Genomic DNA, 20,509 nt, shown 5'->3' with positions numbered 1-20,509 from the left:
ACACTCTCTTCCATACTTTCTTTTTTTTTCCCTCTTCCTTTTTCTCCTTTATTTAAACAATGGGAACACTTGCAATAAACTGTCAAAACCAGGCTATAGATATTAGTTATTGTAGCATCGTTAATACTGTGTAAAAATAAATTAGTCACTTTGGCAATCAAACACATTCTTGTGATCTGCCGTCGGTGCTTTTAAACAGAGCCTTCCCTTCGCCGTTTGATAGATGCTATTGTTAAGAGAAGGGGCTGTGGAGATGTATTCAAAAATTCTTTGAAAATTTTCCAGCCTCAGGAACCCATTATGCAGGAGTTAGCCTTTAAAGGAGACTGAAAATGAGTGGGCTTCCCAGATGGCTCGATGGTAAAGAATCCATCTGCCAATACAGGAGACACAGGAGATGCATGTTCGATTCCTTGGTTGGGAAGATACCCTGGAGTAGGAAATGGCAACCCACTCCAGTATTCTTGCTTGGAAAATTCCAGGGACAGAGGAGCCTGGCAGGCTACAGTCCATGGGGTCACAAGGATAGGACTGAGCACACAGGAGAGCCTGGCAGGAGCCTGCCTGCTCTGGAATTGAAAGGTTAACAACCCAGGAGAGGAGGGCTCTGCCTGGGGACCCTAGTTGCGCTGGCTACCCTGCCTGCTTGCCCTCTCACCCCATCCCTACCTCACCCTCCAAGCTTCATTTCAGGGCGGGGAATAGCTCTGTATTCCGGCAAAAGAAACTGAATCAGACAGAACAGTCGTTTCTGGTTCCCGTTCAGTTGGGTCCCTGCAATGGTTTGGCACATTGGTATTGAGGTTGCACAGCGTTTTCCAGTCTCCATCCTCCCTTGTCCCAGTGGTCTCAGACACATGGCAGAACTACTGGTGTGATATAAGGTGAAGCTGAAAATTAAGAAGAGGCTCTGCTGTCCCTGTGTCTTGGAAGACACAGGGTGGGCCTGCCGTCGCTGACTGCGTGTTAAGTCCACGCAGTGTTCGGTCTTGCGCTCTTGGGGGAAATTCCATAAATTCAGAATTTCAGAGAGTGTGTGTGCCCGTGTGGGTGTGCACTGGAAGCCAAGGAAAAAAGAGAGCCTTCTTTCTCTTTTCCTTTGAGAGCTGCATCAGTTTGCTGGAGTCGCCATAACAAAGTATCAGAGATGGGATGGTTATAACAATAGAAATTTATTTCCTTGCAGTTCCGGAGACTGGAAGTCCAAGATCAAGGTACTGATAGGGTTGTCTTCTGAGACCTCGCTCCTTGGTTTGTGGATGGCCATATTACCCCTGTGTCTTCCCCCCGTGCCTGTCCATATCCAAATCTCCTCCTCTTATAAGGACACCAGTCACATTGGATTAAAGCCCCCCATTATCTCATTTAACCTTAATCACCTCCTCTTTCTGGAGGCTGTATCCAAATAGTCACATTCTGAGGTGCTGAGGGTTAAAACTTCAACAGTGACTTTTGGGGCCAACACAGTTTAGCCTGTGATAAAAGCTAAGCTGTTATGGACAAACAGCTTAACAATAATGAGAGTCTCCTGATGTTCTTACACACACACCCACACCCACACCCCTAGTGCCTGAAGAGTTCTAATCCCTCCACAGCTGGCTCCCAGGGGCAGCAGAGCCTTGAAGGACCCATGGTTGGTGAGGGAAAGTTGCAGGAATAGTCGATGCATTATAGCTAATGTGAGAAGTAAGTTTGTTTGCTTGGGGGTGGGGGGAGCGGTGTTGCTTCCTACAGGACTTTCCTACATTTAATTCCTGATTATTAGCATTTGTGAATGGGATTTTGCATAACAGTCATGGACTTACATTAATAGCTTCATCTTTAAATGCCTGAGTTTATAGCATAGAAATTTCTTCCACAGTATAGAAGTAACATCAGTTGTTATCGCTGCAGTTTTTTTAAAATTAATTTTTATTGGCGTGCAGTTGATTTTACAATGTTGTGTTTTGCTGTATATCACAGTGGATCAGTTATACATATATGCAGTCTTTTTTAAATTCTTTTCCCATATAGGTCTTTACAGAGTACTGAGTAGAGGTCCCTGCGCTGTGCAGGAGTTCCTTACTAGTTATCTATTTTATTTGGAGGGTGCACATATCATTCACAGTCTCCCGATTTATTCCTCCCCTCACTCTCCGCCTTGGTAACCATGTCTGTTTCCTACATCTGTGACTCTATTTCTGTTTATAAATAAGTTCATCTGTACCACTTTTTGAGATTCCGTATATAAGCGATATCATCATGTGGTATTTTTCTGTGTCTGACCTACTTCACTCAGGATGACAGTCTCTAGGTCCATCCACGTGGCATTATTTTGTTTTCATGGCTGAATAATATTCCATTGTGTATGTGTGTATACACTGCCCCCCCCCATATCTTCTTTATCCATTTCTCTGTTGATGAACTTTCCAGGTTGCTTCCATGTCTTGGCTATCGTAAATAGTGTGGCAGTGAGCACTGGAGTGTGTCTATCCTTTCGCTAATAGTTTTCTGCCCAGGAGTGGGATTGTTGGATTGTACGGTAGCTCTGTAGAGAAGTAAGTTTGTTGACCCTGAAGCCAAAGACCCATCTCATCATTATTACTGTGTTCAGAATACATTTACAAACTGGTGCAGGATGTCTAGTCCCTGCGGGGTACTGATTTCAATTCAGGACCTTTTACCATCAATACAACATTCTCTTGTTTCTAGGTATCTCTCTTCTTCTCCAGACAAATAAACATAAGAATATGTGAATGTAAAAATATTTCATGAAAAATTATCTCCCTCTCAGTCAGTCTCTCTCTCTTTCTCTTCCTCTCTTCCACCACCCTCCACCCCCACACTAATAGAACTGAATGTTTTAAAAAGAATCTCAGGTACATAGTAGTGTTTTAAGTCCACAGATTACTTTTGTTTGTGTTCAATGAGATAAAATTCATCAGACGTTTAATTCCCAATGCCCTGTTCTTATGATACACAGGAAGTACCTAACTGGGTTCCCTACCGTCCCAGCCTACATTTCATATCACCTTCCTCCACAAGAACAGTCCTTCATGTTTGCTTTGGTGCCCGTTCTGTACAAACGTGCTGACCCCTTTGCCATGATGGGGTGCTCTTCATCAGAGATAATATTTAAGGTAGCACAGTGAAGGAAAAGGTTCGAACCAAAGTAGCATGCTCGAATAAGAGTCTTAGGAGGATGCTGAATCAAGAACCCATCAGGAAAAGCAGAGGTTCGGCCCCGGGGAGACCAAGAAAGACTCCAGAGCCCAAAGAATCAGGGGAAAGTTCAAGGCTCTGCTCAGAGGTGTCAGAAAAAGATGGGCGGCACCCAGATGTTCCCTGCATCAATACCCACTTTCAGTGCATCTCCTCTGCCTCCTGTTTGCCAGGCTTATTGCCAAGTGTGAGATATGAAGCTCCACAAGAAATGGTCTGAAATACCAAGGATGGTACATCAAAGTGGCAAGGGGGTGGTCTTATGGAATAAGGAAAGCAGCCCTCGACACAAACCCTGGTAACACTAGGATCCTCTTAGAGATCTTGGAGATACTCTGGCCACCTGATGCCAAGAGCCGACTCATTAGAAAAGACCCTGATGCTGGGAAAGAGTGAAGGCAGGAGGAGAAGGGGACAGCAGAGGATGCAATGGCTGGATGGCCAACTCGATGCATATGAGTTTGAGCAAGCTCTGGGAGTTGGTGATGGACAGGGAAGCCTGATGTGCTGCAGTCCATGGGGTTGCACAAGACTGAGCGACTGAACTGAGATATAGGTGGTTTGTGATTGGATGACTTTAACTATCACAAGCATGTCCAAAAATTTGGGTTAGCTTGCCAAACCAATCAAAGAGCCAACATGCCTGTAGTCCACCTGCAGCCATATTTCCTGGCCACTCCTTGACCAACTGTTATTAGTTTTTTGATGCTTCTCTCTCCAAGATCACTGGTGAACCCCCTAACTGTTGAGTGTGATGGCTTCTTTTTAGTCCTCATCTGGCATCATACTGTCTGCCTAGGACTCATTCCTGCAGCCCTCTGTCTTCTTCCTCAACATCTCTTGTGAAAGATTCTTTGCCATGGACTTCAAGCTTTTCCCCTCTTTCAGTTTCAGACCTACATTTTGACCACCAGCTTAACCTGAGTATCATCTCCAGAGACTCAAATGCACCATGTTTAATATATAAATCAAATCTTCCAGCCCCACTGTGCCGCTGCTTCTGTTTTCTACAGTAGAAAAGCTGAAAACTCCCACATGAATGTTAGACATCTCTGAACCAATGCCCTGTATATTTATCACTACATGTTTAATAAATGAGTAGCTTATTGCATTAAAAAAAAAGTCTTAACTCTATACCCAAGACCATTCATAACATGTCTTTACCCCCGACTCTATCCAAACAAAAATGATTTCCTGTTATTCCACAGGACAAATCCTCAGATTCCACGGCCTGTCCCCACGTCTCATCTTCCATCTGGGAATTCCTTGCTGATGTTCACGGCCAAGTCTTTTCATGTTATGATTCTCCCCCCACCCACTGCCTGGCTTCCTTACCATCTATCAAAGTCTGTGCATCTTTCTAGGCGGGTCCCATCACCTGTCCCAGATAATACCTTCCTTGACCACATCAGACTAACGGTAACCACCAACACGCCATCTTCCCAATCTCCGAATTCCTCTGGCTCCTAACATCTGTACCACAGAGTTTAGCACCTGGCTACCTACTTGTTCACTTTCTTTAGTATAAACAAACCAGAAAGCCAGTCTCTTTTCCAGAGATTCACAGACATGGTAAATTCCTCCTTGAGTTTTCCCCAAGAATGTGTCTTTGAGGACATTCTTTCATATTTTTTCCTTTCTTCAGACGGGGAAATCTGCATATGATGGGTTTTACCCTTTGTCTTAGTTATCAGGAAATATAGAGCTGATTCACTACCAGATTGTGATAATCAGTTTATCTCAGGATCCTATTAGCTCTCTGTTCACCTGGCTCTGTTGTGTGTTTATTCTTACTTTTGTGGTCTGTTTAACTTGTAAGACAACATAAGTCCTTTTGGAACAATATGAGAAAATGGGCTCCCAAGGAAACAATTTTCTCTTATTACTTCATAATTTTCATTTTCCTACCTGGACTCCAAGTCCTTCTGAACAGTCACATCTTGTCTTTCTATTGATTTCCCGAAGTAGGAAGAATATGGTAGGTCCTCAGTAAGTCATTGTTGATGAATTAATACTTTTGAAGAGCTTAAGTGAAATAATGTATTTTGTTAAGGTAGGTAAGGTTATTTTAAACTCCGATGGAAACATCTCCTTAAAAATTACATAATTCTAGCAGAGGGCCCTGAAGCATGTCTATTTCTGCTAGCATTTTGTTAAAATGTTTAAAGCATCAGAAGAAAAACACAATAAAAATAAAAAGTTAAAGGTTACAGTAACTTGAGCATAACCCTTAACACAGGGAAGATGATGAACAAAATCAGTAGTTTGCGGCCATTAACACTTCCTGGATGAAAGTGCATTTTTCCCCACAACCCCAAAGCCCTGCTGGCTGCCTCTGTAATAAACATGACCTTCAGGTGGTATCTGACTTATTTTTTCTTCATTTATCCTCATTTTCACCCCTTCTTCCCCTCCCTTCCTAACATAAGGTGGCAAATATTAAAATCAGCCTTCTAGAAAACTGCCTATGCTAGTCATCAAATTCTTTTCTTCCCTTTTTTGGGGGGGGACAGAAGGAGGGGGTTCCGTTTTTTAAGCTCACTCAGGGAGAACATTTGAACTGTGAAAGAAACCACAAGAATGTAATCATCAAGTCACAGCCAGACCTAGCCTGTGTTCCTGCTTCCTGTGCATTTACCCCTGACCCCCCCGCCCCCCCCAAACAGTCACCCACCAACACATACCTGTTAAATATTTATACAGGCATGTGTGAATAATCCATAGGAGTACAAACACTTTTGAGACTTAAAATTCGCCCTGCTGACTGGTCTTTATCCCTGTGCAAGCAGGGCTTGCTGAATCCTTTCTTGTCTCTTTTAACCAGAGCAGAAGCGTTTTCCCTTTCATTTCAGTGATATGCCGGAGGACTTGCCTTCCTCATCCTCCTTCTAAGTGCTAATGTTTGAAGAGAGAGTGAGAATGACAAATAACAGATACAACCATGTACATAATCCACGCTTAGTTGCTCAGTCGTGTCCAACTCTTTGTGACCCCATGGACTGTAATAGCCCAGCAGGCTCCTTTGTCCATGGGATTTTCCAGGTAAGAATACTGGAGTGGGTTGCCATTTCCTCCTCCAGGGGATCTTCCTGACTCAGGGCTCGACCTGTATCTCCTGTGTCTCCTGCATGGCAGGCAGATTCTTTACCCACTGAGCCATCTGAGAAGCCCAGATAATTATGAAATTCAAAGATACCTCCACCCTCACCTCCTGATCTAATCTGCATGTTATGTCTGATGTTGGAAGATAAATTAAAACTCCTCATTATCCCCCAGAATAGCTGTGTTTGGATCAAACCAGGGTAGGTCCATCTAGGGCAGCCTCATGTGACCTCTTAGCCTTGCAAATTGTCCAGAGTTCATCATTAATACTAAGTTATTTTCTCATGCCCATCTCCAATGTCCTGAATCACCTCATCTCATGCTTAGCTGGTATTTCCAGTTTGAACAGACGTTAATTTCAACTTGGCTTAGGCAAAATAAAATAGGTCATCAAATCAATAAAGAGGGTAAGCAGGAAGCCTATCAAATGTATTCTGTCTCTGAAATGAATGTTTTGAACTTCTGCTGTGTGGGATTCTCTGTGCCAATTGGAATAAATACACTGTTTCCACCATTAAAATAAATAAAATTGTCAGCTATCCCACTCTTACATATACTATTTTAAAAAATACATTGCATTTAACACCAGGAGATGCAGGGGTGCAGACCCAGAAAAAAACTTGCCTTGACCCTTTGAAAATGTGCCTTTCTTATGTATGTATGTGTGCTGTGCTAGGACACTTCAGTCAAGTCCAACTCTTTGTGACCCCATGGACTGCAGCCCACCAGGCTCCTCTATCCATGGGATTCTCCAGGCAAGAATACTGGAGTGGGTTGCCATGCCCTCCTTTAGGGGAACTTCCCGACCTGGGGATCAAACCCATGTCTCTGATGTCTCCTGCATTGTCAGGCAGGTTCTTAACCACTAGCACCACCTGGGAAGCAAAATTGAATGTACACGATATACACTGAATTGTTGAGCAGGTAGAATGGGATATTTAATTATTTAGGTGAATTTACCATTAGATTTTAAAGATGGGTATTTGGGTATATGGCTTCTTGAAAAGAAACAAAATTCATCTAAATGTTGTATTTACTAAACGTAGTGTGACCACTAATGTCAGGTTAGCTCTGAGAACTGGCACGTGTTTACCCTGTAGAATTTAGACATAAGAGTGGAGGGAGAGTCAAGATGTACTCTGTGAAGTGAGAGTGAAAGTCACTCAGTCATGTTTGACTCTTTGCAACCGCATGGGCTATTCAGTCCATGGAAGTCCCCAGGCCAGAATACTGGAGTGTGTAGCCTTTGCCTTCTCCAGGAGATCTTCCCAACCCAGGGATCGAACCCAGCTCTCCCACTTTGCAGGCAGATTCTTTACCAGCTGAGCCACCAGGGAAGATATAATCTATGGATCTAGGCTTATGTATATGCCTGCACACCTGCTCAGTCGTGTCTGACTCTTTGCGACGCTATGGACTGTAGCTCACCAGGCTCCTTTGTCCATGGGGTTCTCCAGGCAAGAGTACTAGAGCAGGTTGTCATTTTCTTCTCCAGGGATCTTCCCTACCCAGGGATTGAAACTTCATCTCTTGTGTCTCCTGAGTTGGCAGACAGACTCTTTACCACTGTTCCACCTGGGAACTCCATCTAGGCTTATACTTTTATCTTTTTAAATCTTTAAGAATTATGTATTTCTAAATTTATATATTTATATTTTTGCGTGCGTGCTAAGTTACTTTGGTCGTATCCGACTCTTTGTAACCTTATGGACTGTAGCCCACCAGATTTCTCTGTCCATGGGATTCTCCAGTCAAGAATACTGCAGTGGGTTGCCATGCCTTCCTCCAGGGGATCTTCCTGACCCAGGAATCAATTCCACATGTCTTATGTCTCCTGTGTTGGCAGGTGGGTTCTTCACCAGTAGTACCACCTGGGAAGCCCATTTTTCTACATATATATGTGTATTTTATAAATATATATACAAATATACATTACATATAAATGTATTTATAATGGGGAGAGAGTTTGTAAGCCAGACGCTAGAGTTGGATGGAGGTGGACAGTTTAGACCAGAGTGGAGATGTTCCACCACTGAATCTAGCCACTAACAAAATGCCGTTGTGCAATTTAACCCTAAGTAGTAACAAAGAAATACGCAAAGCTGCTTAAGGCTGCAAGCACCGCTATCCTCGCTTGTCTTTCTAACCTTTAAAGGTACAGCTACAACCACACTTCTGGCTGTGTAGGCCCAGTCCGAGGTCATCCCTCTCCACCAGCATGTCCTAAACATCAGTCTCTACCCATTCCCTCCTCCCTCCTAACACAGTCTCTCATCAACCTGAACGTTATCTGTACAGTGAATGTTTCTTTAACTAGCATCATGTTTGGTGTGAAACCACTCACCCGTGGTAGAAATAGAGTCGGGGCAGCAGTAACCAGGGAAGGTCTCTTTTTAAACTAGCTTGCCTCCTTCTATAGTCACAGTCTGTATCAGAGAGAAGCCAGCAGTCCAGAGAATGACCACCCGAATGGTACCAAAGAGCCAACCATCAATTGACACTCTCTGCTCTGCCTGTCCCCCAGTCAGGAGGCAGAACTTACCCAAAGCGCCCTAGCAGCTAAGATGAACCCAAACAGTTCAGTTCAGGAGAGCACCCCAGCTTGAGTGTTTTCACAGTAATTCTCTCCAGGCTTCACTAAAACACCCGTTTTAAAGGCGAACCCTTAAGTGCAGCTGATGTGCATAAAAATTGTGCCTGTGTAGGGAGAAATATACTCCTTTATGAACGAGGGAGGCGAAGCTTGTAGGTTTTTTTCCCGTGACTTTAAACACTCAAATACTAGTCAAAACCTGTGAATATGTATACATTCTTTTATATGGATAATTATCCTCTTTATTGGTGGCGCCTCCTGGATTAGAAGGATTTTTCATGCAAATAAGCAGGAGAGGAAGGTAGTGTAACAAAAAAACACCTTTTATGTGGCTTATTCAGCAGAACTTCTACATTTATACAGAGGCAAAGGCTTAATTCCTGGATTTCTAGAGCCTTCTTTCTAATTATTTTATATTAACTAATTCAAATTAAAGTCCTCAGATGTACTTTTGGTTGAGGCGACCAAACAACAAACAGACTCACTCTACTTAACTCTGTTAAGAATAGCTCAGCCAAAGTGTTTATGCCTGACTTTGAATTTCTCACCATGATAGAGGCAGGTAAAGGTAGGATTTGGGTATCAGGAGTATTGTTACAATGTGAGCCACACAAATTAAGATAAATACAGGCTACTTTGCGCTTCAGGAGGACCCAGCATGTAGTTTGCAAATAATGTTTTCCATTTGGTTCGACAGCACCAAACTTCCCAGCACCTTTTTTTGGGCCAACAGAGTTGGTTTTTTGGTTTGGTTTGTGAGTTTGGATTTGTTTGTATAAGGACTTTCTTTTTATGGTAGAGGCATCCATTTTTGTGAGCTTCAAGTTTGGGGGTCCTTTTTTTTTTTTTTTTAAGTGATATTGTGGTCTCACATTTTTAATGTTTCCTGGAAGAACTGGCTGGCTATTTAATTACTTCACCAGAACCCACATGACAATTTTTGAAGGACATTTTCTTATTACTTATTGTTTAGTATTATGGTGATGATGATTTTTTTCCCCAACAAGATACAGTTTTCAAGGTAAGATTCCTTGTATTTGCTTTCCTTGTATCTCAGAATAAAAATACAGAAATGCTCCTGTTAGTTGTCCACCCCGTCCGACCTACCCATATGATACCCTCTTCCCTACTCCCCACCCTCCCAAAGAAAGGTTCATGGTTTGGGTCGACATTTCTAAGTTGGCTTTGAAAGCTAATCATTTACAGGCAGATGCAACCTCAAGAACCGCAGTGTTTGGAGGTGTTCGGAGGCATTTTAGCACAAAATATTCCTTTTCATCAGCCTTCAAAAAACTAAAGCCCACTGGGACATCTTGAGCTGTCTGATAAGAGGAAAATAAATCATATAGAGGAAAATAAACACTATATTTCCTGGATGTGACTTTGGTACATTTCTGACATCGGAGATAGAAATGCACCTCTCATGAAATCATTTTATACTTAACTGATTGGAAAAATGTGCAGCTCTCCTCATTGTCAGAAGTGTACTTATAAAATCAAAGCTCGATCTAGAGATCAAGTCTTTATTGTAAAACGCTGATGGATGTTGTAACTGTTCATTTTTGAACAGAGTTCACTACCTGCCTCTTGCATGTAAATTTAATATTTTTTATCCCTTCTCCAACTGGTCAAATAAATCTTTTATTACTTTTATTATTTCATTTTTTTCACTGAAAACTGCCTTCATATATCTTCGTGTATTTTGATGAAATATGAACTCAAAGTAAAAAAATTGCTGAGATATAAATTCCACAGAACATCAAGGAAGATGGCTTTAATTATAATATGTAGTTTTGAATAACTCGTTGTTAAACGTTCACATGCTTTATTCCATTCAGCTCTTACCACAGAACAGTCATAGAATCACAAAGCCAGTGGGAACCCTTGAGGTCAGTTTCTCCAGATTTCCATCTTACAGATGAAAATAAACTCCAAGGATGCTAAGTTGAAATTTCCCAAGGTCCGTAGTTTTTGCACTTTCTCCTACTTCCTTTTCTGTTCCATCCTCCTCGTTTTATCCCCATCTATCAGATAATATAATTCAATTGGAGTCCTTCACCCAAGGCTATATCGGCATTGAGTGAACTTGAACCCGGATCTTTGCTTTTAGCATCATTTTATTCTACTCTCTAATGCATGGCCTGCTTTAATCTCTGCTGGCTAGAGGGCCATTTCCATCCTTTTTCTTAGTTTGCTGGAGAGAAAGATTTCTGTTAGCGTCACAAGATGCTAAGGGTCCCTGGAATTGTAAGGGTAACAGCCTTGGGATTATTAATAACTGATTCAGGAAATGAAACGTTCTGACTGTGATATTTTTAACTCTTCCTATAAGTTACATAATGTGTGCTTAGTAAGTTTGGGTTGAATTGAATGGGATAGCAGCCAGGACTGGTAACAGATCTTCTCTTTCTGTGAAGACTGAAGACCTTCACTGTGTTTCATAGATTTCCAGCGAACAGAAAATGTACTTAACAGCTAGAAAAACCAAAGAACCAACTCCAGTGTCGCCACGTACAACCTCGGGAAGCTCCTGACTTTCCTGAACTATCATTTTCTTTTCTGTAAATACTGTCTACCTTTCAGAGATTTGATGTGAATTAAATTAGGCAATATGTATATAGAGTCAGGCACATGCAAACACCCAGTAATTTCCCCTTCCCTGCCCTTCAACTCTGTCTGGGAGGTGACTGGTGGCCTACTTCTCCACTTCGAGAATCAGGGCATTAAAATCATGCTGATCCGTGTCTGGATATTTCAGCATTCTGGGGGCACAGCCCTGGAAACTTGTCTGGTTGTTACAGCTTTATTTCATTGGCACGTGTCACACATACTGTTGGCTGCGTTAAAAGGCAGTTTTCCTTTTTCTTTTTTTCTGACAGGTCACCAATACCAAGCAGGGCATCAGAAAAGAGAACACACAAGTGAAGGGGTTTTTGCCTAGTTTTTTTTTTTCAAGACAAATTTGATTGTCTTGAAAAACACTTTCTACAGTAACACACAGTGGAATGATATTTACTTTGCTAAGTGGCCTAGTATTTTGCAGAGTAAATATCTAAGATCATCAGGCTTCTGTAGCTTTCTTTAATACATACAAATAATGTTACAGGTTCCTCCTCAAAAATCATTGGTCAAATTTGCCCCTACACTTTCCACCTTTTCAAAACTTGTAGTGGTTTAAAACTGGTGCTAATGCAATAGCAAGCTATAACAACTTTGTGGATACAAGCATCTATGTTTCAGAATTCAAAAACAGAATCTTTAGGCCCTAATGCTTTTGACGTATTATATGAAAGTGCTAATATTTCATGATATATATGTAAATTAGGAGATGTTTTATATTAAGTGTTTGAGACAGATTTTCAGTGAGGTTTTCAGCTTACCTTTTGAGTCCCAAATAAGATAGAATGAAAGCTCCTTTATTGAAAAAAACTGCACTTAATGTTCAGAACAGCAGTGCTTACTATTATGAGTGCATCAGCCTGTGCCTATGGCATCTGCTGATCTAATCTTAGGAACTACTGGTTCATGGATGCTGGTTCCCTTGGTACCCTATTAATGCCTTCAATCCTGACCAAGGCTTCTTCATCCTGTAAATTTATCAAGGTTAAAACAAATCCTTTGACAATATAAATCCTCTCCCTTGCCCCAAACATGCACAATCTATAATTTAGAATTACTTGCATAGTGACTTTTAGAATGGAAGATTCAGTCTTGGAGGTAGGAGGTGATAAGGGAATATTAGCATTTCACTACAAGACTATTTAATATGAGAAAATTGGCTTTTGGTCAGATGAACTAAAAGTTATTTCCAGATGTTTAAAAGGTAAAATATCCAAGATATACTACAGTTTTGACTAAGTTTATTTTAAAAAAAGGAAGCCACCAAAAGAGAAAAGGAAAGAAACACTAGAGATTAGCAATGTAGTTTGAGAGAATTAACATATGAAATAATATCAGCTTCTTAGAAAATGCCTGGATGGCTTTAAAGCTGGATGGTTTTCTAATTGAGCAAAGCAAGGACTGTAAGTTAGTTATATATTTATTGAATGTCTGTGTTCATCTGTGTCTACCCCTCTGTATACCCAGTTATCCTATTAGCTAGTTTATTAATAAAGGGTCCTGAGAACTGACTTTTTAAAGCATGTGTAAATCTTTTCTACTGTTTGATTTTAAGAAAAATGTGTTACTCATATTCTCTAACAAATAGTGACTGGCTAGCTATAAAATCAAGAATTTGGGACAGGAATAATCTTCTACTAAGAGAATTTAATACTCAGAAGCGATCAATGAAGGACTACCTACTTTATCTACCCTGCCTTTTTTTTATATATTAATAAAAAAAAGATGATGTTATCATATTATTTTACGGTATCACTGGATATTCAGATTCTCTGAAGAAGTAAGTTTGAATCATCTAGTCCAAGCAGTGAGAGAGGATGGGAAAAAGCTACATCAATAGCAAATAGGTGAATAATCTTAGGTCCAAATTAGAGTGCAAATATGGGATAGAATAGCTATATTGGCATAAGAGTTATAATGTAGAGGAGTAAAATACAAAACTATAAAAGTAATGTCCATTTAATTCTTTTTGCGGTCACAGTGTTACATGTTTTTTTAGGTACTTCTTAAATTAAAAATAAGACCACACACACCACCCACCCTACACGCAATGTCTCACCTAAAATCTTCTGTTGCTTTAATAGTCTTACAGCTGTATTCATGTCTCAGCAATGCCAAAGCAAGATAATTCATGGAAGGAGAAATCACTTAGTCACTACCTTAAATTTTTGCATTAGGTTCAGGCTATGGGAGTTTTATTGTCCTCTCACTGATTTTTCCCACTTTGAGTTCATGGAGTCCATGAGCACGTGGATTTTGGGCTTTTTCTTTTCCCTCACAGTATATCTTGGGAATTTGCTCAGATATTTGGTGCTGATTCCCCACAGATAGGTTCTTTGAACATTTTCTGCAGAAAGGATTTGCTTGTTCATATTGTGTGTTATCATTTTTTGGTCTTACTACTCTAGCCTGTACAGGCATTCGACTGAGCCCATGAAGAGGGTACAGACAGCTGACTGGATGAAGACATTGGGGAAAAAAACTCCCATTGTTTAGATTTCTGTCAGAGGATATAAGAATACTTAATTTCTTTTATCTCTAGGGCTTTCATTATCATTTAAATTTCATTTTACATTAATTGATCAGGGATTAGTAAAGCCATTATGCAGAAATTAGAATAAGACAAGCCAGATGGAATGAATAATTCATGAAGTCCAATTACGTTTTATTTCTGGTGTACTTTCATACTTGCCTCTGACTTCTGTGCTATTTTGATGTGACAATATTCGCTGGAAATCAGGAGTGCCATTTTAGTTTATTGTATCCCTCCAGAGGGAAAGCATTTGTATGCAGTAGGGGTGTGTTAATGCATTTCCCCCCAAAACACCGATTTTCAGGGCTCTTAGAAATATTGGGTGAGCTAGAAAATGTGATTCGCCTTCCACGGAGGTTGAGGGACAGTGCATTGAGCCTCACCAATCCACCTGATTTGGGTGAACTGATCCTAGATAGAGAGACCAGAATCTCAGAACCGCAAGATGTTTCACGTGCCCGAAGAGCTACAGATCCCTTTAAAATACGTGACCCCATTCCCGCGCAAAGGAACCATTAAAGTATAAATCTGGCCCCGGAGTCGGATTGGAAGCAGAGCTGCAGCCACGGAAAACGGCCGCTAGGTGGCAGGCGTTGCCTTCCGTGCTAAGGGTTCTGGGTCCCCGCGATTGCCCGGGCTTCCAGAGCCTTCCCCCGCGGGTCTGACCCCGGCGAGCAGAGCACGCCTGGGTTCGGCCCCCAACATCTCGCATCGCGTAGCCCGGCGAGCACCCCGAGTTCCCGGGCCGCCCGTTCACCTGTGTGGAATGTCTCCCACGACTGTGTCTGAAGCCGCCTCCCCGCCCGTCCCAGCCCCCAGCCCCTTAAGAGTCCCTCCCCGCCCCCACCCCCGGTATTTATTTATGCCAGTGGACAGTTCTAGTAACTTTAAAGCTGCGGTTCACCTTCCCGAGGACTTTCATCTCGGGAAGTTTTATGACACTTTGTGAATGTGCAAAGTTTTTAATTAGGCTCGCTAGACAGCCCGAGGCAGCGGCAGCGCCACAAAGTCTTCACGGTCTCTCTGCTTTACAGCACAACAAGCCGCTCTACTCCTTTGAAGACAATGCAGACTATGTGTACGATGTCATGTGGTCGCCCGTGCACCCCGCGCTCTTTGCCTGCGTGGACGGGATGGGGCGCTTGGACCTCTGGAACCTCAACAATGACACCGAGGTGAGCGCAGGCGCCGGACCCGGCGGGCTGGGAGGGGGACGCCGGCGGCTTCTTTCCGTCTCCCCCTCTCTTTGAAACGGCCTTTTTTGGACAGACCCTCTAATTGCAGCTGTGCTGCCGACCCCCCATTCTCCGCTGCTCTGCAGGGAATTGGCAGATGCATTTGGCCCCAAATCATTTAATCTCACTTCATCCCTAAAACCGTGGCAGAATCCTGGACAATTGACGACCCTTCTTTGCAAAGAGCAAAACCATACGTGTTCACGCCTTTCACTGCGGGAAAGGACACTGGGGCATATTTGAGAGTGGTGTTGAAATAACTCTATGGGCAAACACTTGGAAAAGTAAGCTTTTGTGGACTCTGACTTGAGATTGGGCTTCTTAAAAGGGCTATTTGCCAGTGTTTGCTGTTTGCACGATTTGTTTTAAATCCGTAAAAGATGATTCTCTGGACTGTTGATGTTTAGATCTAGTCTCCATTTAATTTTTAGAAGGTAAATAATCTTTGTCTAAGAGACTGAACTCACCACTTTTATAATAGTTTCTATCTATGAACACATATTAAATTCAGTAATTTTAAAAAATATTTTAACGTCACATTTGGAGTACTTCACAAGTGAAATTTTTTTCAAAAGGCAATTAACAACAGGGAAACTGTTTTTAAAAATCATGCTGTATATATTCATGTTTGTAAAATTATGTCACATGTCTTATTCCTTTTTTCCACTCTCAAAATTATTGAGGTGCTGATTTTCAGGTACTAGAGTTTGGGGTGGAGTTTGAAAAGAAACCTGAATATTAAAGGTCCTTCAGTTTAATACAATAAAATGGTCTGGTCATCAGCTGGTCCGTGATTCAGGGTAGCTCTCCATCAATGAGTGGACAGGTAAGAAGAACAAGTGCTGAAAACTGCGTGTCAAGTGGAGAACAAGGGAGAGGTCTTTTGAAGTGTTGTGAACAGGAAACAGCTCAGCCTTTTTAATTAGGAAGCCTACAGCTGGGGGATGTGAGGAGAAGCGGCTGCCCTGATATTTTTGGGGGAGGGGCAGGGAAATATCCTTCAGGTGTTATTACTGAGTCACTGTATCATACAAGATTATATTCACGGAAAACCACTGCCAAATAGTTGGCTTTTACAAATCTTCCCATTGAACTCTGTTTTTGATTTTTCCTTTTGGCTACCAGAACTACATGACAAGGACAAGAGTTATGTAATGAAGCCTCTTTGGAAATGAAGGGCAGCAGTACTGCAGGGCCCATCATTTCAGACACTGAAACGTTTGTAACATTATTGCCTTTCATGGAAAGGTGCCTACTACTCACAATGTGATGGTTTCCCAAAGTCTTTCATCACCATTGATTAAAATCATATTGTTTCTCTTTGGTAGAATAAACTCATTCACTGTAAACAACCAAAAAAACACAGTTTTCAGATTGATTTAGGAAACAACCCCCCCCCCACCACACACACACACACAATTAGAAATCAGATTTACCAGAAGTGAGTTCAGGTGATACTCAACTATTAATATGATGCAGTGGAGTGCCCTACCAACTCCTTAGTAATTCCTCTGTAACTCTTTTTGTTTAGTTTTGTTTTTTTATCTGCTCTTTAGGTAAAATGAAATAATATCTCAGCATTGCCAAATGTGATTTTTTTCCCCCCTTCCCTCTCTCTAGGTATCAAGAGACAACCACATAAGTCTTTTATAGCTAAGCATTTTAAGAAATCATTACTGGGCATGCAAATCGTTTAGTTTTGCGGTGAATGTAGTTCTGCTTTTGCAATAATAGTAGATAACATTGAGCCTGATTCAGATCCAGTAATAAACTGAACACTTTTTAAAACCCTCAAATCATTTTTGTCTTGTCTCAAGTTGAACAAGATTTTTCAAATATTTGTTTGATTAGAAATCAGATTTGTTTTAAAAAAAAAACGCAAAAAACCTGAAACCTCAGTGCTTCTTTGTCGGTGTTCAAAATACAGTGCTTTTTAAACCAACTTATTCCAAGTACTCCTATGCAAGGACAGCTTTTACCTTCCCCTACTGCACTGTTACTGATCTCTACGCAGTGTGGTAAATTATGTGTATATATTCTGTGTTTGCAATTAAAATGATTAAAAACCGTGAAAATATATAAGAAACTGAAATACAAGAATAAGAGACAGTTACGGATTATTTTCATGATAGATTCAGCAACTTTTGAAAACTCATTACTTGTCAAATTAATGAAATATTTTTGTCATTTTCTTCATACATTTCATAATTCTTTTAGCCTGTGTTATAGACTGTCAGTTTCTATTTTTTTACCCCCACCATTTATGATATCGATGAAAAGAAGATATTTTTAAATGGTTAAAATCAAATTGTTCCAGTTTGCTACATTCTTAATTCTAAATAAATATATAAAATTCTTTAATATGTTTTAGGCATAATTTAAAATGTATCCAAAAATCATTTTATTTTGAGTAATCTTTTGTCATCTTTATATTAAGATTAAATACTTTTTATTCAATTTTTGAGATTGTTCAGAGATAAAATCTGATATTAACCAGCGTTATGAAAAGTGGGAGCCTTATGATTTCCCTAAATTATGGAGTTAAAAATTTTAATTCTGAAAACTATATAGCCGATTCTCAGATTTGTTTTCTGAGTAGCACACGAATGATAAAGTGTATTGACAGAATTATGGCCTATTGCAATTCATATTGTTTTGGCCTTTGAAAAGTTTGGTTAAAAATTCAGTCTACAGCACTGCACAGCAGGTCCCTTTATTGTAGAAATTGTGTATTTAAAAAAAAAAAAACGAGCTGGGACTTTTGTTTTACATTTTTGCTATCAATTGACATACGTGATTTAAGCAGGTAAAAGATTTTTTATTGATTTCAAGATTAAATTTAAACATAGATTCTTACATATGATGGAGTTTTTATTGCTATTTTAAAGATAGGTGTTGGGTCAATAATCTCATATAAACAGATGGTTTCAATTCCCTTAATAACAGAACGCCAGCGGGGCAGAGGCACAGGCCAGGTCGTGTTTCCACCCTAAGAAGTCATGTGTATTAGACTCAGGTCTTGAAACAGTGGCATGAGATGATGTTGGTGGCCCTCTTTTCACTATATATTTTTTTCCTTTTTGTTTCAACATTTACCTTTTTTGATGGGCTGTTGTCATTTCCTATTCAACATTCTTGTAGAAAGCTCAGAGAGCTGATCTTTCTATCAGTTATAAACTCCCAAACTTCCAAATGTGAGTTCACACAACTCATGATGAAAGAGGGGTAGACCCACTAAAATTCTTTTTTCCAAATAGTAAGGTTCTTATAACAAATCCTGCAGGTTCCATCTCAGCACCTCCAGTTCACTTTAATAATGATTAATATGTGTAATTATCAATGTTGTCAGATTTCAGGTGCTTATTAAAGGAGGTTGTATGGCCTTTTCTACAAGTAAGTGCTCCACTCTGTCAGGGTATCGTCGGTTTTCAGAGTTAGCACTTCCTGCACCTTGGTACTGCTGGGAGGAAGGAAAACAGGGCAGAAAGAGGAAAAGAAAACAGGAGAACTTGAGGTTTTGAACTTTTTCTTCTGAGCATCCCTTCCATGATGAGGTTTCAAGGGATCAATACATTTTTTTCCCCTTGAAGACACTTAGTAATATGACTTATTTTTCACCGTACACCCCATCCCCGCCTTTTATAGTATCCTTAATCTTGGTAAATCCTGAAGTCTCCCTCTCTCCATCAATCCATAAATCAGGACCCAATCAAGAAGTCTCACATTTAGCTGCTGTGTGATGTCTGTGTACCCTGCATAATCCGCACAGATACTTAGGTCACTCACTGCCCACTGACTATGGCAAAAGACTCCCTCTCTTTTCCTTTTTTGTGAAAGTGTCTTTCCTCTCTACCTCTTAATTCAGTGGAGCATATGATTTAAGAACAATGAATCCTTTACCAACTGCACAAGAGACGTATATTACTTCATGCGCACGCAGGCCGCGCTGACTCATCCAGTTAAACGTATCATTGTCAATTCGTATATTTAAGTTCATATTCAGAGATTCTTGGTTTCTGTTGTAACCCCTTTGGCAGGTTCCAACAGCAAGTGTGGCCATTGAGGGGACGTCTGCCCTGAACCGTGTTCGTTGGGCTCAAGGTGGCAAGGAAGTTGCCGTTGGGGACTCAGAAGGCCGCATTTGGATCTACGACGTCGGAGAGGTACCTGTTATCTGGTTTTGGTGTTTTGATTTAGTGTTTTGGTGTTCAGGCTTCTTTTTTTTTTTTTTGGCTTGTATATCTGGTTTAAATACCTAGTGAAATTTTTGGCAGCACCTTGTGGACTGTGAGAGCCCTCTCGAGTACGTTTGCAAATTTCCATTGACTTCAGTGGGAGTTTGGGAGACTTCCTTGGGGCCTAATTTGGTCTTCCGACTCCACACGCAGGACCCGTTAATTAAGGATCAGGCTACTTTCTGAGTGCTGTAGAATTCCCAGCTATCCTGTGATGAAGCATGGTCCTCTCTCCACCTGCACCCCCACCCACCCCACCCCCCTGCCAATTTCATGAGAAGGAAAAGTTTGCCAAGTTCATCATGATAACATTGAATTTGGAATTTGTTGTTTATTTTGAAAAGTCAAGCTTTAGTTGGTATGTTCAATTAAAAGCTATATACTATTAGTCTTTAATTAAAAGTAGCCAATTAAATAGCTGAGGTGAGTCAGAACTTTGTACCGTTTTCGTGATATTCGAAGTTGTTATATGCAGTGTATACTTCTTGGGTTTATCTTGTTACATGATGTGTAAAATATTTCTGAACATTATGGCACACATCAGAAGAACTACATATTTGATTTCAGATAAATCTCCTTGAATATCCACACTACACTTAATATTACATTACAGAGCAATTTTATGAAAGCAGATCTGTTTATTTTTACTCTCTAGAAAGTGTTGACAAAAATCTTCATTTCTGATGGGGCGAAAGAAGTTTCTTCTTAAAGACAAAATATTGAACTTTCAAGCCAGACAAAATAAGTATGTTGTGTAAATTGTGTTAGTGTGATATGAATCTAACATTTGCATTCCGGGGGGGCGCGTGGAATACACCACATTTCTAGGTGTAACATCCTCCGCCTCAGAAGTGTGCTTGGAGTGCCTGGTGGGTGGGCGGAGCTGATCACCGAGAAGGGTTCTTTGTGGTTTCATCCATGAGCTTTCTACGATTTTGGCAGTCCTGGATGGTCTGTTCTACAGTGGAACTTTGGCGATGCTATATGGCAG

The 20,509-nt window shown here is 40.8% G+C and overlaps 1 protein-coding gene across 6 annotated transcripts in view; it reads left to right on the top strand.

The window, feature by feature from the left end:
• Positions 1–20,509, top strand: part of DYNC1I1 (dynein cytoplasmic 1 intermediate chain 1) — a 410,283-nt gene that overhangs the window by 368,997 nt on the left and 20,777 nt on the right. For all 6 annotated transcript variants that reach the window (XM_070369823.1, XM_070369822.1, XM_070369824.1 and 3 more), the window contains 2 exons: positions 15,083–15,223; positions 19,321–19,446. In XM_070369823.1, coding sequence (XP_070225924.1) covers positions 15,083–15,223; positions 19,321–19,446 — 267 coding nt within the window. The remainder of the gene's footprint in view (positions 1–15,082; positions 15,224–19,320; positions 19,447–20,509) is intronic.

This window comes from Bos mutus, chromosome 4 (assembly GCF_027580195.1).
Source record: "Bos mutus isolate GX-2022 chromosome 4, NWIPB_WYAK_1.1, whole genome shotgun sequence".
In the NCBI taxonomy this organism is placed as follows: domain Eukaryota; kingdom Metazoa; phylum Chordata; class Mammalia; order Artiodactyla; family Bovidae; genus Bos; species Bos mutus.
Note: the sequence above shows the minus strand (reverse complement) of the source record. Positions and strands in the feature narration are given on the sequence as shown.